The 18,811-nt window shown below is 38.2% G+C and overlaps 2 protein-coding genes across 2 annotated transcripts; one reads left to right on the top strand and one right to left on the bottom strand.

Annotated features, from left to right (window-relative positions):
• Positions 1-78: 78 nt before the first annotated feature.
• On the bottom strand, positions 79-11,219 carry LOC110050251 (uroporphyrinogen decarboxylase-like). Its single transcript, XM_020756156.2, has 11 exons — positions 11,001-11,219; positions 9,273-9,358; positions 8,211-8,273; positions 7,130-7,165; positions 6,681-6,725; positions 6,460-6,576; positions 4,288-4,449; positions 3,271-3,399; positions 2,318-2,418; positions 1,786-1,849; positions 79-857 (listed from the first exon to the last, which is right to left on the bottom strand). Exons 1-11 carry the CDS (start codon positions 11,128-11,130, stop codon positions 672-674), a joined length of 1,119 nt encoding a protein of 372 aa, XP_020611815.2. The 5' UTR covers positions 11,131-11,219; the 3' UTR covers positions 79-671.
• A 29-nt stretch (positions 11,220-11,248) lies between these two features.
• Positions 11,249-18,811, top strand: LOC110050250 (ATP synthase F(1) complex subunit delta, mitochondrial-like). The gene is made up of 4 exons (XM_020756155.2): positions 11,249-11,421; positions 15,772-15,922; positions 16,872-16,960; positions 18,328-18,811. Exons 1-4 carry the CDS (start codon positions 11,299-11,301, stop codon positions 18,451-18,453), a joined length of 489 nt encoding a protein of 162 aa, XP_020611814.2. The 5' UTR covers positions 11,249-11,298; the 3' UTR covers positions 18,454-18,811.

The following is an 18,811-nucleotide window of genomic DNA, read 5'->3' as shown; positions in this document are numbered from 1 at the left end:
GAATCTGTCTCACAGTGTACCATCCTATTGGAAAACTCACACCAAAAAATGAAAAATCATTTACACAAAAGGCTCTGGTACTTTTGACAAAATAGTTTTATTAGCATCTTAGTTGAAATTCTACAAATTGCTAATGTTTATCTCATAGTAAGTAAATAATAGCTTAAGTTATTTCCTTAAGAAATAAATAGTCTATTTCCTAGAAGACAATCGTACTTCTCTTTCTACATATTTCAATGCCTCTACTTTACACAAATTCCTTTCTCCATAATTTGAAGTAAGGCCTTTTGCCTAAGTTGATCATATGAAATTGCAACTACATTGCATATGGTGGAAATCTACCTCACAACCACTTTTGGTGACCTGAAGGAAATGCTTTGACAGTCAGATTTTTATTTGAAGAAAAAAAACAGACTGCAACAATTATACAATAGCACAAGAACTGATAGCAATCTACTGTGAAATAAGCAAATAGTTTTCTCCCGTTGGATTTAATGACTTTGAAGTGAATAGAAGTTTGAGATTTTTTTCTCAAGAACTCATCTCTTCATAGAAAAAAAAAAAAATTAAATAATTCTGTAACAACATCAACGCCAAGGTTCCCTTTCAGTAAAATTTACTTGCAATTAATTCAGGGATAATGTCAGTTAATGCTATTGACATAAATATCATCAAGAGTCAAGACTGAAAGATGACTCTCTTTCATTCATTGTCTCTGAGTAAGAATGAACTGTTTCAATGAAGGTAGCAAGTTTTTCTGGGTCATGATCTGGATGCATCCCGTGGCCGAGATTAGCAATATAACGTTGAGCACCAAACTTCCTCAACATGTTCTTGACAGCATGTGCTAAATCCTCCTGCATTTGATGACAAGACAAAAGAGTTCAAATTAATCATGGTTTTTTGCAGTCCATTTCCTGTGATTGTCTTCATAACTTTTCACATAATTTTGTTGAGTAAATGCTGTGCCAATAGCAGTGTCCCTTTTCATGACATATTCAGTTTGCATTGTTCAAAATTACTCAATTTAAGTGAAGGAAATCTCAAAATGATAGTTACAAAGGTAGAAATACAGCCCAGATTGTGAAGTTCCAGAAAATATCCATACTCCCCCCACAGAAGGGATTGGAATTTCCTGGGGGGTAGGGGTTCTCTAAGACCAACAATTTTAAAGAAATGTGTGAAGCTTAATTGGAATTTCCAGAAGGGTGAGGGAGGGGGTCCCTCCCACAGGGGAGGTATGGATACTTTCTGGAACTACACATTATAGTAGACCAAAAAGGAAAAAAGTTAATTGCTCAAGACGGGAAGATTGAGATGGATTACAAACGAACAACTGCAAAATGTCTGCCAAAATGTGCTTAATCCATGATATCACTTTAAGGTGACTACAGTTAGACCAGGTGCCCAGTACTCAGTGTGTAATATTAATTTGTTTACTGTTCAGTCATTTTCAGTTGGAGTAAAATGTGAATAGAATAGCCCAATTTCGATATATTTAAATTCAGCCTAAACAATAGACCTTGGCACGAGGCTCCCGGGAATAAACCCCACAAACTCTGTAGTTATTCCCCACAGCCTCTGGTTGAGGTCTATTGTCTTAGGCTGAATTTTGGTCTATTATATTGAGTGAGATTCAACAAAAGAAGCATTATTACATTATGTAACCCTTGTGCGACATATTGTAGATTATCTCAGAGATATTGTAGATTATCTCTGAGATAGCAGCAGTTCTTTATTTGGAGTTTCGAATTAATTCTTTCAACAATTTCAAGTATCACTTACATGGCTGCTGTAAAGACAAGCTGGATCAAGGTTACCTTGGAGAGTCACTGTTGGGGCAACAATCCTACAAACGAAAAATAATTAAAGTTTAATTTAACACAATGACTTATAAGTGAAAAGATGACAAATAGTATGTCCTGGAGGACAAAAATTACAATGCACAGTAGTTGCAATAACCAGTGTCAAAATGCTCAGACTGCAAAACAGTCAAATGTTTTGCGAATGCGGGTGACAGGCAATATTCGAACAAAAGGTCTGGAGCGAGTGTAAAAAGGACGAAGGAGAATGGGGAGAGACGCTACAACTCTTTGCGCCTTCCAAAACCGTCCAAAAACGACTGTTTTGCAGTCTACAAAATACTGGGCTATTCTTTGATGTGATCAGTTGTCTAAATCTGCATCCTCTTCCATGCAAACTGATATCCTAGCAATCACCCAGACTCATGCACATATTCTGACAGTGTAGACAGTGCTGCCAGATAATTCAGGGTTCAGGTGATTATTTGTCAGAACACATCAATTAGCTGTCAAACCTTGCATCTTTAGGTGACACTGTCCAGTCCAAGCTGACGACATCGTAACCAATTTGTGATAAATCTTTAATGGCATAGTGAGCACCCTTAGCAAATATTGTCTGGCGAGAGATAAATTGAAAATTCCTGTTATAAAATAAGAGTCTTCTACCACTAGTTTTCAGTATGTAACACTTTGATATATTGATTGGTAGCTTGATTAAAAATCTGGGCATTGCTAAGCACTTCCATTTTTACACTTCTCTTGGCTTCACTTTTATTCAGTTTGTGGTTGGCAGCAAGGTTGGAGTTTTTTCCTAACAGTTTCGTTTGTTTTGCACATATAAAGAAGGCACCCATTTCACTAAAATGGTTGTGAATAATTCATTCAACACATCTTTATGAAAGGGCTGAATCTTTCTTATTTCAAGAGAGTGCTTACTTACGGAAAAGTACAAGATTGTGCAGAAATAAATTATATTTTATATTGTGAATTTCATTTACAAATTGTATGAGCCTTTAAAGTCTGGGCTTCTCTATCTGGAGTCAAGTGCTGTAACCATGAGGCCACTGCTCCTCCCTCTTTGTACAGACAAATTTGTAAATTATAGGTACTGACTTTCACTCAATATGTAAATCTATTTTTTGATGTGATTTATTCCTAATGTTCATAATGATTTACAGAGTACCCCCCCCCCCCCCTCCCCCAGAGACAACAGGGGTTTTATTAACGTTCTCAGCAGGGAGGCAACCGGTTCTCCCAGGCAGGAAAAACTTTTTGAACTGAACTTTTTTCTAGCAAATACTTTCCTCCAAATGGTCACACCAGGCAGCAAAATCATCCTCAAAGCCAGTCAATTTGCTCAGTGCCTGACCCTTAATAAAAACCCTGAGACAACCAGGGAATAAGGTTGACCTGACACATTCCCATCACTGCCATGAAAGCCTGTCGCAGTGAGTTCCTATATCCTCACCATTGGCACAGCATCAGTGCCTAACTTTTCTTTCACTTTCTCTGCTATTTGTTTCAGGTAAGGCAGTGAACACAGTGTAAAAGTATCATAACCCAAAATTTCAGCATGAGATTCAAACACTTGAAGCATCTGTAAGAGAAAAGAAGGACAACAAAATGTTACAAATTTATGCACTTTCTTCCATATTTAATTATGGACACTTACTGTAAAGAATGCCCTGTGGAATTCTCCATGGATCATTATGACATTACATGTCACTAGGATGATTATTCATTGTCCATTTATAGGTGGAATCCCCTTGTTGGACATAAAAGTCTGTATTGATCAAAGTGGGGTGCTTTTTCTTTGCATAACTGACTTGTAAAATAATACTCTATAAAACCTACCCCTCTTATTTATATGTTTCTAAACAATTTTAAAATAAGACTACTTGTGGGCAGCACCCAGCAGCAAATAATAATCTTGTCCAACTGAGTTTATTAATCAACCGGTTTTGTCTCCAAGTGAGACTTCGTCAGGATTAAACTACGAGATACAAAGATGGAACTTATTTTATACTAACTCTTTGTAGTACAACGTACGCTCCTACTATAGGGTGTGAACAATAAAACACCCACAAGAAACACATGCAGGATATGACTAAAATCCTGCACTAATAAATGCATTAGAAACTGTGCTCATGGATTTAACATTACATCCGTGAGCCCCACTTACAGTGTAGATTTTTTTTCTCACAATTGTGAAGCTTGGAATGCATAAGTATTGTTATTCAAAATTAATGTCAGCACCATTTATGCAAAGTGTCTATTCTTCCAAGCAACTCTTGAGCTAGATAGTTTCAACCACTTTATTTTTAATTCCTAAAGTGGTTGCCTATGAGAGCATCAACTGTATTACGTTTGAGTGACTACTGAGCACTATACATCTCATTATTTTGCATTTTGCAACTGATAGATATACAGATTTCCTTTCCTTGTTTCCTTCCTTTGTTTGCATTACATCAGTATTTTTATTTACCTGTGCACCAGCTTGGACCTGTAGCACCAAGTAGTCTACAATTAAATCTGTTAACTGTTGCAACAGCCGGCTGGAAGTCTGCAAATGCTGGTTCAAAAATTTACGAGCTTTGATGAATGTTTTGCTGCTTTCACCCTCAATCATGTAACACATTAGGGTCCACTGAAAAAGAAAATAGGCAAAAAAAGTTATAGTCAGAAAAAAGTCAGAAAAAAGTCAAGATTAAAAGTAACATCAATCATGTTCGACGCATCAAGCATCATTCTCAAGATTGAGATGATTAATGTCAATGTTCAGGTTGTTATGTACGAGTTGAGTTCGAAATGGATTGCATTCCAGTTTGCATGAAGTATGTAAATGCACTAAGTAAATCATCAGTGGATAACTTTGTGTAGGTCACTCAACGTGCAGTCCGGCTGACTCAATCCATGCAAACTTATTTACTGATAATTAGTACATTTACATACTTCACATATACTAGCATACAATCCATCTTGAACTCAACTCTTACAAAACAACTTTGACATTAAGGACCTCAATCTTGAAAATGATGTTTGTTCCACCAAAATGTCCATTGACATTACTTTAAATCTTTATTGTCAAATGCTTTAGCAATCAACTCATTATCCGATCTCATAAAAAAGTTATAGTCAGAGAAAAGTCAAATAAAAGTTATGGTCAGAGTCAAGGCCTTATACAGCCCATAACATGATAATGATAAAGAGTTAGGAGTATATTCAATCCACCCCCGGGAAAATGGCCAAACTAAATTGCCTCAGTCTGCTTTCCAGGACTGATTTGAAAAACTTTTCCCAGTCCCAACAAAATGTAAATTGGAGAGGAAGCAAGATCTTAAAATGAAGTCTGTCATTTTAAGTAGGTGGCATGGTACAGGTAGACCTTAAATGTGATATTTTTGAGGCATCATTTGACAACAACTCCTCTAGTTTGGACAGTTGTTATTTAAATTTCAGTACGGTTTCAACAGTTAACCAATAAGGCAAAAACAAAATGAATTCTGGTAGCTGAAACACTGTGGTCAAATAATGACATTGTGCAAATACACTATTAGGAGGTACTTTGAAATCTGAATAGAGCAGTGTGGGTTCAAATGTGGGTCAGTGTCACTAACTGGTCTTTTGGACAAGGCAAGTCACTCTCAGAGTGTTCCTATCCGCTAAGTAGAATATACATAGGTTACTATGATTGACCAAGCATTTTTTTACATATTGTACATTTCCAAAAATATCCATACTTCCCTCACAGAAGGAATTGAAATTTCCTGGGGGTAGGGGGTTTCTGTTAGACCAAAAAATGTAAAGAAAGGTATGACGCTTAATTAGAACTTCCAGAGGGGATGGGGGAGGGGGGGGGGGTCCTAGAAAAAATTCCTTCAGTGGGGAAGGTATGGTTATTTTCTGGGACTACACATTAATGGGCGAGATGAAGTTGAGTGTTTGTCAAATGTCCCTTACATGTACCAGTTTCCAGGTCAAAACGCCAGGTTAGTTGTTATGCTAAAACTAAACCTTCTACAGCCGCAGAAGATTTCCTGTCCCCTCCTAACCCCAATGCTAACAACATGCAATAATCAAAAAAATCTTTTCCAACTGAGACTCTATCCATAAGGCCAGGGAAGCTTTTTTAATTCAAAAAGGCAGAACAATTGATCCCGATGGTCTGAACATCCACAAAGAAACATATTAATTGTTTCCTTTTATTATGTTATTTCATTATTTTATTTTACCAAACGCTTATCTTTAATTCACACTGTAAATTAGTTTTACATAATTATTTCCGGTATTACGCAAATATGCTACATAAAAACACGTCCCAATGTAAAATTCTCATTGTACCTGAAGAAGGCTGGTTTGGACAGCCAAATATAGTACACCTTCAAAAAAATCATCCTACGTTATGTAGGTTTCTGCTTTTATATTCTTCATTTTATGTGTGAAGCCAATTAGATCACTACTGATCCAACATAATACCAGCAGGATTATCGTTCCAGTTGCTTGCTCAAACATTTTATAGTTATGCTTTTAACTGTGGATGAAACCCTGATACGTTACCATTAAAATAGAAGCTTTCAAGAAGTACTGTCTGTTTATTTTCCAATATCTTTTAATTCTGAAGTAAAGGATAAAAAGATAGCATTTTCTCTATCCTTACTGGAGCTCCTGAAAAACCAATGAGAGGTACTCGTCCCTCCAGCTTGTGTCTTGTCAGAGTTATTGCACGGAAAACATATCCCAATGACTTCTCTAAATCTACTTCTTGTTTAAGTTTCTGTGGGGACAAAAATAATTAATAAGCTACAAATACAATTTTGTGAACAAAATTGGTAAATAGGTTGACTGAAAGACAATGGTCAGTAACTCAATGATCATGACCTCAATGTCACTTGGTTCTCGAAGGGGCTCTGGAAACACTGGACCCTAAAAATGGAGAGAAATAAAACATCAAATTACTTTCTATCCATCAATTGTCAACATTTAAAAATCAATTTTGTATCACACTCATCAGTAGTCAGAGAAATGAAATTCTCAAACTCATTAATAATTCATCAGGTAAAAACACAGAAAATCACAACCGTGAAGGAGGTTTGGATACCTGGTCTTAATTAGCATAAATTCTGACAATTTTACTTCTCCATTTACTCCTTAGTTTTTGTTTCAATTGAGAAGATATATCAAACACTCAAGACAGTGTTTCATCGGCTATCCAAACACCTCGAATTTTGTCAAATTCAACTCTCTTCTAGGTGTTTGGATATCCCAATGAAACACTGTCTCTCGTGTTTGATATATTATGGAAGTGTGAGTAATTGATGTGTGCAAACCTTTCCGGGGATCATGAGGACAGTCATACCAAGAGCCTGGTTGGAACAAAAAATGAACGCTGTTAGTATTTCTTTTTATTATCCAACTACAGTGAATACCGTCCAAATAACAGTACAAATATACAGCAATATTGTACAGTTATTTGCACAGTAGAAAACCTGTTTGCTAGCATGCACACGGAAACTGTCGCACTCTCCCTCCTTCATTGATAAATTTATTGACTACAACAGTTGGATAGTAAATCTCTTATTAGATGTTTTGGTGTGTAGTATCGCTTTATATTTTTACTTGTTGTCAGAATATTTTTACGGCATAGCTCATAAAAATATACAGCAATACTACACACCAAAACATCTAATAAGATATATAAATTGCGACCATTACAACTGGGATGACAGGCCGACAGACAAAAGACATTTAGAGTGTCAAGAGTTGTCATCACTTGCTGGTCACTGGCCACTGTGATTGGCAGGTGCAATGAATATAACAAGCATTTGAAAACATGGGAGGTCATCTGAAAATTATGACCATCTGCATACAAGAATTGGAGGAATGGAGGAACCTCATGGTTAGTATGCTCATGACTCCAGATCAAGTGGTCCGGGTTCGAGCCCAGCCCAGGGCCATTGTGATGTGTTCTTGGGCAAGACACTTTACTCTCGTAGTATGTCACTCCACCCAAGTGTATAAATGGGTACATGTACCAGCAAATTTAATGCTGGGGGTAATTTTTGCAATGGACCAGCATTTCATTCAGGGGGGAGTAGAAATACTCCTTGTTACTTCATGCTACTGAAACCAGAGCTAAGCCCTTGCCTGATGGGCCACTTGGTTCGTATACAGACTTCACCTACCTACTTTTACTTACATGTACAAGAATTATGATGAATCTACCTCAATTTAATAACATTAAAATAATGTAGAGCCTCCTTCTCAAAAGCTGAGTTAAAAGCATGCACATTGCTCACACTCTTAGGAAGAAACTCTGTCATAAACAACATTTTTGCCATAGTTTATCATGAATAATAATTATTCAATAATAATTGGTATCATAATTATTTTATGATTATTAGTATTTACCTGAGGAATAACAAGGATATCTGAGAATATGATAGCTGCATCTAGAGGAAATCTTCTTATAGGCTGAAAAAAAGAAAATAAAACTGAGCATGTAATTTGGGAACAGAAGTACCTTATAATAATTAAGCATACTAGTCTTGACACTGAAAGGTTAGAAATTGTTTATAGAGTATGCTTGGTTTTCACCTGACGTCACAGCGGCCATGTTGGAGCCCAAAATTTAACCTCTGGGAATTGAACTCTATTTTTACGTAAATCTTTGCTTTGTTTCAGTGAGAAAACACAGCTGTTGATCATGTGAGTTAAACTCATCACAAATAGATGAGCTTGGGAACTGGTGCCTTAAAGGTTAGCGGGGTGCCAAAGCCATAAGCCGCTAGGAGGTATCCATGGCAACCCTGGAAAGCAGGAACCACCCAATGAGCGTCCGCTAACCGGCACCGTCACACTGAAAGAAATTCAGTGGAATCTACTTACCTGGGGAATACTTACCCTGACCAAGAACAAAACGGGAGGGAGGAGAGGGTGCAAGAATCCGCAATGATTCGCGAGTAAAGCAGTGCAACTGATCCGCAACAATCAGCAGAATACACTACAACAATATTATGCAATGAACCATAAACCCCTGCAAAACCCCTGAAGGCCGCCCCACAGGTCACGTACTCCCAAACGCAGAAACCGCTGGCTGCATAAGCTCATATTTAACTTGCCTAAATGATATTAGCTGGATGGGCACACTAGCTGGCTGCATTAGCTCGAGTTTAACCTTGCCTAAATGATATTTAGCCACATTTAAAACCAAGAATAAGAATTCAACATTATCCAAAGGGATATAAAATCAATTGACTTCACAAGTTGTTAAAAAATTATCTATGTGAGACAGGGTTCCAGATAATTTTTCAATGCAGGGTGTCAATAAGGAATTCCAACAGGTCAATTACCACTGTTCCCACCAAATCATCAATGTTCTATAATTAATTTGTCAGGTCATGTAGCTGACCTTGTCGGGTTTTTGATCTGAGGCCTGTCACTTATCTGGAACACTGTGAGATCTATCTATACCTGAAGAGTGAGTTCGCAAGCCAGTTCTGGGGTCTGCACCATCTTAAAGAAATCAGCATTGTTTTCTTCCTTTAATTTCAGGAATTCTGGAAGTACAACATTTATTATTAAAATACCTTGTGGTACGGTTAGAAATAATGCTTCAGTGAGCAATATGCTGGCGTAATTTGTGGGAGAGCCCAAATAATATCTGGGAGGTCATGCAGTCATGGGTTTGAATCCTGTTGGGGGTTCACATTTTTTTCCTTTGTCTTGCACTTGCAACATTTCATCTTTTACTATAGAAGAATATTTTACAGTTGGAAGTATTTTTCATCAACCTCTGGAATCCTAGAGCCTTACTATATGCGTCAGGATTTATACAGCATACAAGCAATATCCTCCATTTGGCACAAAAACATGCTTGGATATTTGTCTACAGACATTATCTGTTCCGAGAAGCAAATAGTTTTCCAATAATGTTCAAGGTAATGTCCAAGGGCAAATAACCAAGCATATTTTCGTTCACTATTGTGTTCGTTGTATCCTTTTTAATATTAAAAATTGGGGAATATTCTCAGATATTCCACAGTTTTAACTGGGGAATATTTGGTCACATGACATGTTTAGACCGATCATGTGCAAGTAAAAATATTTGATGGATTATAAGTTGAATTATCCTCACACTTTCATTGGTTCTTACTTATGATTCATTGGTGGACAGACACATAGATGATGCCATGAACATTTTTCTTTGATTTCTTCATCATTCAAAACAGAAAAATTCCATGTTGCCTTGCATATGTGCAGAAATACAGTAGATCACAGATGACATCAAAAAGTGGTAAGAACATGGGTGACCGCGACTTGCCTAACAGCTCTTGTGCCACCTTTCCGTTTCGACCACATTTTGGATGGACATTAAACTGACTACCACACAATTATTTTCTTGCCATAAAACTTATCTCCCGTTGACTGGTGACCTGCTAAATATCAGCAAACATCATTGAGGCCCAAAACCCCAGAGGGAGGGAGGAGGACCCTCATATGAAAATGACGGTGGTGCTCGTCGAACCTTTTAGGGGTTAAATAATTGGTTTTGGTACCTCTTAGCATGTTTAGCCTCAGTAGGTCCACAGCGAGAGCTTTTGCTGTACTTTTTAGGGTATTAAGCCAAAAAAAAAATATGATTGGAGGTAATGCATTGTCTTAGAATTGGTACCTCTTAGGGGTGAAAAGGGGGGTAAGCTCCCTTCTCTGAACCTTTGAACCCTTTTTGTAAATACAATGTGCTGGGGGAAGGGGAAGAGAAGCAGCTGCCGAGCCCTTCCCACAGATGTCAGTGCCCTAACTACTGCAGTGAGAGCAGAGATGATCACTAGATCATTGTCTGACAAATGGACCATTTTCGTATTCTTGTTATTGGACTGGAACTAGCTTGGAACTGAGGCTAATGCAGGGAGTGTTTTTGAAATACAAATATAATTTCTCTCTTTTTCAGGATATACCCCCCATGAGCCTCCTTTGCAAGCTAGTTCCAGTCCATACTGAGAATACAAATATGGCCTACTTAGCTCATGTAAAAACCAAACGGATTCGAGGTCATCACGTTGAACGCAATATTGTCTCGATTAAACGATACTTTGAGTCCCTAAACTATCTCTGCTGTGAATTGAAATCTAAAAACAAAACATAAGCTTACGTGACCTAATAAACATGTCAATATTATGTCATCAAAACTTCTCTTACCTGGGAGATAGCGGCCCGCTTGCCGCATGACCCAGACTGGAACCCGCTCAGTCCCTTCTCCACGGGCAGCTCGCAAAATTAGATCATTTTTCAGCTCTGGGAAACCATTCTGTATTTCAGAATCAGCCATTTCTGTGGCTAAAAACTTTAATACTCCGAAAACGACAAAAATATTGGCTCCCGCGATCACTAGAAAAGTACAAGCCTTCTAAACGGAGGTGTACTGGGTTCTATGTTTCCGCGCAAAGCCTTGTGGGTTCTCCTTGACCGCCGCCATTTTGCCGGGTATTAGTACAGGATGTTGGGTTTAATTTCTCGCCAAGCACCTCGTCTTCTGAGACAACCAGGATCTTTGATCTTCAGAAGATGTCTTGCTGATGGTGCCCCTGCCGTGGCTCTTACGTTTGGTTCTCCATCGGAGGTAAGTTAGAAAATAGAGATTCATACATACGGAATCGTCATTCAGTTGAAATGTGCAACAGGGGATACCAGGGACTTGTGTCTAATGTGACCAATATAAGTTTAAGCTCAAAGACAGGAGAACTTTATTGAGCAGAATGTTGGTAGTTGTGGTCTGGTAGATTAAGTTTTACCAAAAGACAGAGCAAATCTCTTTACTTTAGTACTTGGTAGTCGATAAAGCATGCGAATAATTATTTTACCACAATTGCTGCCAATCTCGATCTCGCAATCTGATTGGCTAATTTGCCGTTGTCGATAAGAGTCCATACCACGCTGCTCGCGTCAGTGTGTCGCGCAATGCCTTTTTCAGCTCGCGCTCTAAAAAAAACATTTTCTTTGATGTTGATATTGTGGTAAAAAAAACAAGTCAAAATGTGGCTTAATGTGGTCTGTACTCTTATCAACAATGAGTACGCATCATTACTCTTTTCCCAAACATTTTTTCTTTTTGTCCACTGTAATGACGCGTACTCGTTGTCAATAGGAGTACAGCCCACGCTAAACCACATTCGATTTGTTAATTTTACAATAACTGTCTAATTTCTCGTGTGCTGATTGGCTCATTTTTATCATCAATAAAAGTACAGACGGATAAAATTTTAATTTATGCAAGCTTTTAAGCTTTTCCCAAACATTTTTTTCTTTTTGTTCACTGTAATGACGCGTACTCATTGTCAATAGGAGTACAGCCCACGCTAAACCACATTCGATTTGTTAATTTTACAATAACTGTCTAATTTCTCGCACGCTGATTGGCTCATTTTTATCATCATTAAAAGTACAGACTGATAAAATTTTAATTTATGCAAGCTTTTAAGTTCAACTTTCAGCTGTCAAACTGTCAACTTTTTGACCAATGAGATTTTATAGACTATTTTAGGTAGCCAATCAAAAAGCGAGAAAAGTTATTGTGTAGTTCCAGGAAATATCCATACCCCCCACGGAAGGGATTTTTCCTATGATCCCCCTCCCCTCTGGATTTTCCAAAATCGGCTCACAAAATGCCCCCCCCCTCCCCTCCGGAAATTCGATTGTTGTTGTACACCCCCTGGAAATATTACCATTCCTTGTGGAAACCAAAATAAGCTTTTTTTTAGTGCAAGATGTCGAATTTTGACCCTTACCGTTTTTTCCCGAGGAAAATCTGGTGGATACTGTGACCAACACATAACCAGAAGGTACATCGCCTACCTCAAGGATGCATATCACAGAATTTGCAATATGAAAATTATAGATTTAATACCGTCAATTCCGCCTCACAATTTTGACAAAACAGCAGTTACTAAAAAAGTTCATTTCCAAGACCGTTGAGAGAGAAATGGTGAAAAAGAAATGCTTCACACCACACCAGTTAAGCACAGCAATCAAAACAACATAATTTTCAGTGCATGTTTTGTATCAAATTTCGGTAGATCAAATCGTTGCAAGTATATATCTGAAAAATTTAATTTTATTTGGAAGCTGGAAAAGCAGAACTTTGTGGGCCTTCAACAAATATCTTAGTATTTTTAACTTCTCCAGTGTGTTAAGTTTTCTTAGCCGTTCTTTTGTAGTGTCCCTCACAGCTGCGCTGTTATTTGGGTTGTCACTTTGTAGTGCCAGATACATGTATTTTTCTTACACAACCCTTTGCTCTTGATCTTGCTCTACGAGTAGCGTGAGCGACGAGAAAAATAATTCTTCAATTTGCCAGGGAAGTGCACCACAGTATGGTCACAGTGAACATTCATAACTCTGGCAGCAAATTCCAGCAAATGTTTGCCACAGGTTTTTATCATGTAAGTACCGAAGAACACGCTTCACGGTGTAAACACAATATTTATATTAAATTATTAGCGACAGTGCAAATTGAGACCTCAAGATAAAAACTGCTTTGGTCTGCATAATATATTCAAATATAAGTCCTGCATTGGGATTAAAAGAATTCAGATCATATTAGTGATATATTTTTGGTTTAGTAATAAATAGTACATGACATTCAGAGCAGAGCAACTTCGTTTGCTACACATCCAAGGTGTCATGCATGAGTGATCACAACAACAGACCACGCCAAAAATACCTTCCAACTTTAATTAAGGCCATTCATTCGGCCCTTGAGAGGAGCATGAGTTTTCGGGCATAATTTACAAGCCTTTTCTCCGTTTTTATCCGCTAACAGCTTCACTTGACAAGCAAACAACCGCTTAAAACAGGTGTCCAAGGAATTTCTTTTCCTTTGTCTTCGGTTTTTACACAGAAATATCGAAGCCGCAAGTCGTTTATTTATCTAATCTCTGCTGATTTATATCACATGCGGCTCGCTTAAAAATATATTTCCCTCCCGAACTATAATTGTTGCTGTACTGTTTTCCTCATTCAAGAATCATTGTTAACAAGATAAGAGGTCTGTTATCTACCGATTCCGAATTTTGGCTCATTCAATGTTGATGTTGATGCACACGTTAAGTTCAAACCATATTTTTCACGCTTGCGGCAATACAGGTAGGAGTGACAGAAGTACCTGGTCAAGTGCGACAGACATATTTTCAATCAGTCACAATCAACTCGTCTACTTTCCACAACATGCGCTTCGATCAACAGCCACTACTCGGGAAAATGATCGGGGGCGACAGAATATCGAACCTAACCAGCACAAAAATATTCATTTTGTGCTTTAAATTGGCCAGATTTATTTTTTTGCATTCACGACTCGAGAACCAAAATGCAAACAACGAAACTTTACGTACAACTGTATGAAAATTGCAACAAGCCTGGAAAAAAAAATTCATTGAGACAACCCCCCTCTCCCCCTCCAGAAATTCCTGGGCCTTTGATCACCCCACACCCCCCCCCCCCCCCCCCAGAATTTCCAATCCCTTCCGTGGGGGGTATGGATATTTTCTGGAACTACACACTGAGAATGCTTATGGCAAGTCAACAGCCTTTTTTTCTCCTCATTTATTTCCGGCATTTGACCATTTTGGGGTCTCGCTATTGTAAAAAACAAATTGACGTCAGTTTTTTATGCATCTGTCCTCTTATTGATGATAAATTTTGTCATAACATTGTCAAAGTTTACTGCGGAACCACTCGCCTATGGCTCGTGATTCCTCAGCCACTTTGACAATGTTATGACGTAATTTATCATCAGTAAGAAGACAGACGCATAAAAAAGTGATGTCAATTTGTTAAATGTACAGCTGATAATTAACAGTGTTAACAGTCATATTAAACCTTACACCAGTTCAGTACAGTGGTTTTCAGTACAGTGTATAGCAGTGATTTTGTTACAATTTGCTAATAGTGAGTCCTGGGACTCATCTCATGAAAAATCATGAGTCCCAGTCCAGAATCAATGAGTCCCAGTTGAAAACCCAATGAGTCCTTACTATATTTACTATGTTTTTTCTCCTCATTATATTTCAACCAACCATAGGTTTTTAGCTAGTGTGGCATGAATTTCCTTTTCTTCTTTTCTTTGGTGTTGTTGTTAGATGCAACAACCACATCTGAAGGACAAACACTGCCAGGTCTGCCAGCAACACTTTCACTCTCAGGACCACTTGTGTTTGAAGCCATATCTGGCAGCTGCCCTCCAAAACATAATTTTTTTTGGTACAGTATAGGTTGTAAGACCTTTTTTGGGTGGCATTTCTAATTTCTTTTTAACATAAACTAAATCTTTAAAGAATCAAATGGAAGAATTATGAAAGTTCCGAACCTTTGTCCACCATCTTTGTTCAGCCACGTGCTTTCCATATATGGCAAACATAATGAGTAACCACTCCATCAGTAAAGTAAACATGGCCACTTTTGAAAAAGAAACAGTCGTATCAGAGAATTTGTGTGGAAATATTTCTGTCTATTTGTTCAAAAAGTTATTCTTAACCTATTTTTTTGAGCGGACAATATTACTCTTTTGATTGGAGGTAGCTTTCAGTACATATTTCAAATCGTGCAAACAGGGCATTCAAAAAGATTTTTTGATCAATGGATCGATCATTGCATCTCAAAGGACGCAGGCTGTGAATTATTATGCGTCGTTGAGAATTTTTATGCATCAGGAACGCAGGACGCAGGGGTAACAAAATAGCTGGTTTAGACATTATTTACAAGGGTGTCTTCATGTTTAATTTCGATCAAACAGTTCAGGTTGTAGACCTGCCAGAACCTTGTCACATGTGATAAAAATTCAGTATCTAAATATCATGTCCTGCAAAGTTATGAAATATGAATCAGCCCATGGTTCAGGACAGTCACATCAGTATCCAACATAAAACTAAGAACTTAAAAGAAACTACAAAATTTAAATTGCACATGTTTTCTTTAGATGTTTTATTCAGAATCTGATGTGAAGCAAGTTGATGTTTCCACGACAGCAGGGAGCTTTGGTATTCTACCTAATCATGTTCCCACTTTAGCAACACTTCGACCAGGGCTTCTAACTGTGCACAATGAAGCTGGTGCTCATAAATATTTTGGTGAGTATTTCTGATAAGAGAATTTATTTTTGGTGAAATTTCACCGTGGGGCTGACAACTCATTAAGTGGAGCTAGGGTGGCCTAATGGTTACTGCAGTGGATTCATTGGAGTTACAACTCTGATAAACCTTGTTTAAGGAGCACCTTTTTTTTCTCAGACTAAAACGTAATTTCTTAAATTGTCTCAGTCATTCAGTCTTTCTGTCACTCTGTCACTCAGCATTCGAGTCTTTCAGGCCTTCAGTTTTTTGTCTTTCAGTCATTTTGTCACTCAGTCAGTCAGTGTTCCAGTCTTTCAGGCCCTCAGTCTTACAGTTTTTTGTCCTTCAGTCCTTCACTCTTTCACTCTTTCACTCTTTCACTCTTTCGCTCTTTCACTCTTTCGCTCTTTCGCTCTTTCACTCTTTTGCTCTTTCACTCTTTCACTCATTTGCTCATTAACTCATTCACTGATTCATCTTTCCATCTTTTTGTCTTTCTATCTTCCATCTTTCGGTCATTCAGAACTTCAGTCCTTCCTTCCTTTGTTCATTCATTCACTCATTCATTCATACTTACATGCAGTTGTGGTCCTGGCCACACATAAACACTAAATTCTAATCTCTAATCATCTGGCACATCTTGGTATCAGGAGACTCCAGTTATGTGTGGTTTGAGGTAAAGATTTTGTAGGAGTTATTTAAATGTTCCCTTTTACAGGGAAAGTTCTTGGAAGTCCTTGAATTTGAAATTAAAAATTTAAGACCTTGAAAGTCTCTGAAAAGTTCATTGGGTCCTTAAAAACCCCCTGAAGTTTGTTGTTGACTTGTTGCCTAAAAGCGGCAAAAAAAAAAAAATGTCCGCATACAGTTCATGCTTGTAGTTCCCAGAATGTCCTTGGAAAGTCCCCAATATTACTGTAGTTCCAAAGGGAGTTGAACCCTAATTACAAACATTCTCTCTCCACAGCAAGCAGTGGTACAGTGACTATCAATGCTGACTCTACAGTTCAAATTCTGGCTGAGGAAGCTCATCCTTTGGATAGATTTGACCCTCAAGTATGTCACCACCTTACTGTTTTTAGAGACTGTAGTTTAATTTATATTTAGACCCAATTGGATCAATATTTCAGATATTTTAGGCTTTCCTGGACAGGTTATAGTGAGCAGGGACTTTAAGAGGGGGAAGAGGATCTTCATGTGGGACAAGGTGACTATTTGGAGCCAGGGAAGGGACTTAATTGAATTTTTTTGCATGTACAATAAAAAGAAAGAAAAGAAAAATAGTATCAGCAACTGGAGCAGAAAACAGGACAATGTCCCAATTGATATTCAACCAATAATTATCATATAATGTTATTTACAATCAAGTTAATTTAAAATGACTTCATGTGGGACTTCAATGTTAAAAGGACGGCAGTGCTTGTCGTGCCTTTTAGGGGTTAAACAAGTGGTGTTGGTACCTCTTACTTGGTAACTTTTGGAGTATTGAGCCGAATAAAGTCAGTGTCAGTTAATGTGTTGTTTTAGAATTGATACCTCTTAGGGGTGAAAAAAGTTCCAAGTCACACCCACAAAATAGTATCTTGGTAACTCTTAGGGGTTCTTTTCAGAATTTCAGACAAGCACCCTCGTCCTTTCTATAAGGAAGTCTCTCCCCGTCCACCCCCCCCCCACCCCCCACCCCCGCGATTTAGAGAGGTTCATTAATTATTATAGAGGGGTCTGCCAGAGGAAGATTACCCAAACAAATGTGTATCTTAAGTAATCAGTGGAGAAGATGGTACTCCATTCATGTTCCCACAATATGTACAGAAGTCTGCACACGAGCCAAGTGGCCCACCAGGCCGGAGCTTATCCCTGTTTCCTTAGCATGAAGCGACTAGGAGTATTTCTACTCCCCCCTGGATGGGATGCTAGTCCATCGCAGGGTTACCCCGAGCATTAAATTTGCTGTACCCATTTATAGACGTGGGTGGAGAGAGGCACTGTGAGAGTAAAGTGTCTTGCCCAAGAACACAACACAATGTCCCTGGCCAGGGCTCGAACCTGGACCGCTCGATCTGGAGACAAGCACACTAACCATGAGGCCACTGCGCCTCCACACAATAGGTACAAGGCATCCCTTGTCTGTACCATTGGACTGAATAATTCATCAACTATTTTGAAAGAGCCTTTTAGGTGCCTAAATGGTAGTTTTCTCTACACTTTTCTATACTTCAGTTTACCCTGTGTTGTAACTCTATCCTACGAAAGGTAACTCTTTGGGACAGAGTCTCCCTGTGCATGGAGCACCCAGGGTCCTAAGGGCACCAGCTTATAAGAGGATTGACTGTTGCGCTTGTTTAGGTATACCTTGGTGTTAAGTCTTAACTAATACAGTATTGTTATAGAGTAGATAAGTCTTGTCTTTTCTTTTATAACAGGCTGTTAGTCAACAGTTAGAGCAAGCTCAACAAGGTTTATCAAGTGCGTCTGGTGAAGAAGATAAAGCCAAGGCACAGATTGCTGTTGAGTGTTTAGATGCACTCAACAAAGCCCTAGGACACTGACAATAACTTACCTTCTCTGTTTTAACCTGAGTGGATTAGAGAAAGGATTTGTAATGTTCTTACCCCAGTGGAATTCAAGTCATTTGTGACCTCCAAAGTAAATTGAACTATCAAGCTTTGGTACTTGTGGTTTGTAATGATCAAACAAGTTTTGTTGATTTGTATCAGCTGCTCTTCGTGACATTTGCATATTTTGAGAAAGTGTTTACCAACTTACTCAGGTCTTTCATTTGCAATGGCTTTTTCTCTAGTGTCGTTAAATCTTGTCATCATTCAGACCACAGCAGTGGCTACAATTTGAACTGATTTTCATGGTGTCATTTTGTCTTGAATAAACTTTATTTGGTGCTTATACTTA

Source organism: Orbicella faveolata, unplaced genomic scaffold, assembly GCF_042242905.1.
Source record: "Orbicella faveolata isolate gen_17 unplaced genomic scaffold, um_ofav_v1 contig_14, whole genome shotgun sequence".
Classification (NCBI taxonomy): Eukaryota; Metazoa; Cnidaria; class Anthozoa; order Scleractinia; family Merulinidae; genus Orbicella; species Orbicella faveolata.
Note: the sequence above shows the minus strand (reverse complement) of the source record. Positions and strands in the feature narration are given on the sequence as shown.

Excerpts from the sequence above, each read along its gene's own strand:
- LOC110050251 (XM_020756156.2), bottom strand. The coding sequence starts at position 11,130 with ATGGCTGATTCTGAAATACAGAATGGTTTCCCAGAGCTGAAAAATGAT. Across the intron at positions 9,359-11,000 it reads AGCGGGCCGCTATCTCCCAG|AATTCCTGAAATTAAAGGAA; the intron begins GTAAGAGAAGTT and ends TTGTACTTCCAG. Across the intron at positions 858-1,785 it reads CTTGTCTTTACAGCAGCCAT|GAGGATTTAGCACATGCTGT; the intron begins GTAAGTGATACT and ends CATCAAATGCAG.
- LOC110050250 (XM_020756155.2), top strand. The coding sequence starts at position 11,299 with ATGTTGGGTTTAATTTCTCGCCAAGCACCTCGTCTTCTGAGACAACCA. Across the intron at positions 11,422-15,771 it reads CGTTTGGTTCTCCATCGGAG|ATGTTTTATTCAGAATCTGA; the intron begins GTAAGTTAGAAA and ends TGTTTTCTTTAG. Across the intron at positions 15,923-16,871 it reads TGGTGCTCATAAATATTTTG|CAAGCAGTGGTACAGTGACT; the intron begins GTGAGTATTTCT and ends CTCTCTCCACAG.